General features: G+C 32.9%; 1 protein-coding gene across 2 annotated transcripts; it reads left to right on the plus strand.

Moving 5' to 3' along the window:
- On the plus strand, positions 138-1,342 carry LOC107637991. 2 transcript variants are annotated; one of them, XM_016341199.2, is made up of 2 exons: positions 138-730; positions 881-1,342. In XM_016341199.2, exons 1-2 carry the CDS (start codon positions 214-216, stop codon positions 943-945), a joined length of 582 nt encoding a protein of 193 aa, XP_016196685.1. In that variant the 5' UTR covers positions 138-213; the 3' UTR covers positions 946-1,342. The 2 variants fall into 2 exon arrangements, with proteins under 2 accessions (XP_016196685.1, XP_016196687.1); XM_016341201.2 differs by having other exon boundaries at positions 139-730; positions 884-1,342.

Genomic DNA, 2,390 nt, shown 5'->3' on the forward strand with positions numbered 1-2,390 from the left:
TAATATTTAACTTTTTATAAAAAACATTTGTATTTACTAATAATTTTTTTTTATTACTGGCAAAATAATTTATCTATTTTCATTGATATCCGTGTATTAGAAGTGTTATTTTATTCTTTTTCTACGTTGTTCTTATCTATTTAGTGCTTAGTAGGAGGAAAAATCGAGGGGAATCACAATTACAGTCACAGTTACAATCCACAAATCTATACTATGGAAGACGGTGTAACCGAAATTGATCAGAGTGTGGTTCCACCTCTGAATCTGAGTCCAGAAGATGGATCCAATAGAGAACACGATGACGAGGCTAACAACAATGGCGGTGAAGATGCTAAAGAAGATGAAGGTAAAGGTGGCGGAGTAATTAGTAACTTGATCTCTACACTGGTGTCACCCTTGAGCACTCCAAGAACAGGAAAATCAGGACATGAAAGCGAGAAAGGGGTGTTCAACTCTGAGGAAGGTGAAGGTGCTGGTTCTGAAGAAGGAAATAATGGTGGAGAGGGAGGAGGAATCATAAGCAATATTGTTTCGAATTTGTTTCATAATCATCAGAGTGAAGGTGGTGTGGCGGTGGAGAATGCGAAGAAGAAGGAGAAAGAGAGAGAAGGAGAAGAAGATGACGAGGAAGTGAAGAAGAATAAGCGTGTGAAGATTGGGGATGATGATAATGGCGGCGGTGGAAGCATCGTTCATGACATTGTTTCACATTTTCCTCCATCACTCCCAGGTACGCAGCAAAAAATAAAAAATACCTGCTATATCAATTATTATATTATATTTTATATTATTAATTATTGAGAAAAATATACCTTATCAAAAACGGAAAAAAAAAAAGAAAGAAAAATGGTGTGTGATAGGGAATGGGTGTTTGTTTCAGCAGAGGGTGCGGTTCCTACGGCAGACGAGGCGTCTATTTTGATTAACTCTCTTGTTCGTGACTAGCCAAATTATTGCTTCAATTTGGCACCAAGCTGCAACCAAACAAGCAGGATTCTTTCAATTTTCAGTGTACTCTGTTTTGTGTTTATCCTTTGGCGTTTTCTTTTTAATTTAATTTTTAGGGAGTCTGTTTTGTTAATTTTGGTAAGATTCTCGTTGAGTATATATATGGATATGGACTATGCGGCAGAAATCCATATATTTGAAGCTGGGCTTGTTGCATTGTTGCTGGGAAATTTTCAGTGGCGTGTACAGTTTGTATTGTTGTTCTTGAAGATGATGAACCTGGCTAACTTTTTCCAGTGGATCCTTTGGCCTTTATATGTGCTAGCTACTTAGCTTGTCATACTCGGTGATTTTCTTTTCCTTATAAGAATAAGACATATGGATTCTTTTTACCATAATTTTTTAGAATTTATTTGTCCAAATGACAATAACGATGACTAACATAGGAATTTATTTGATTCTATAAAGTTGAAAGATTTTAAGGTAATAATTTTTTTTTATTTTATTGTAATAAATTTTTTTAGACAAAAAATATCACATAAAATTTGTTAAAAAAAACTTTTTAAGGATATATTCGAATATAACATTATTATTATTATTATTAAAACATAGTTTTATGTTTATTTATTTAATAATTCAAAATATGATCAATTTGATTTATTTTAATTGAAATTTTAATTATTTTTTTTTTGTTAATTTTATTTGGTTATTAATATTTTTGGTTTGGATATATGGTCGGTGATTTTCTTTTCTGTAAAATTTGCACTGGTTCAGTAGTTCTTGTAAAATCTTGGTGGTTAGTCGTAGTACTACGAGTCTACAACACAAACATAAGTTCTTGCAAAAATATTTTCACAAATGGTGCCCTCCTGATTGATGTGGGCTGAGCCAATAGTGGGTTTGTTGGGCCTTTCTGGAGCTTCTTGAATCCTTGATCTTTTGTTGCTTGGGCTTCCTCCTCAATTCATACAGTCCAATAAGCTCTGGATCTGTGGATAGCTGTGGACTCTGGGAAGCGCGTAAGACTTCGTTTTGAAGACCGTAGAAAAATATGAACTCGATGCAATCGGGTAGTTGCAAAGAAAGTTGCTGGAATTGCATGCAAGAACAAATTCGAGTCTATTGGTATTAATTTGTTGATTTTCTTTTCTCTTCTTTTCTTTTTAATATATTATTTTTCGGAACTAAGATTGGCTCTAGATATGGTTTATGGGAGGCACCGTTTAACGTAACTCCGTGTGAAGAAGATAAAATTTGTGAGATGATGACCTTGGAAAACAAGTTATCAATAGGTCATCAAGTGGAATTTTCTTGTCATGATAATTTTTTTACGTTCATTGAATTTTGTTTATCTAACTATTAGTTTTGTTGGTATAAGAATTTTTTTTTTGGTATTATTTGGTTGAAAAATATTAATTTTTATTTTTTTTATATAAAAGAAA

The sequence above is a fragment of the Arachis ipaensis genome, chromosome B04 (genome assembly GCF_000816755.2).
Source record: "Arachis ipaensis cultivar K30076 chromosome B04, Araip1.1, whole genome shotgun sequence".
NCBI classification, from domain to species: domain Eukaryota; kingdom Viridiplantae; phylum Streptophyta; class Magnoliopsida; order Fabales; family Fabaceae; genus Arachis; species Arachis ipaensis.

What these genes read in the sequence shown, in the direction of transcription:
- LOC107637991 (XM_016341199.2), top strand. Translation starts at nt 214, where the DNA reads ATGGAAGACGGTGTAACCGAAATTGATCAGAGTGTGGTTCCACCTCTG. An exon ending in TTTTCCTCCATCACTCCCAG is followed by an intron (nt 731 to 880) that starts GTACGCAGCAAA and finishes TGTTTGTTTCAG; the next exon opens with CAGAGGGTGCGGTTCCTACG.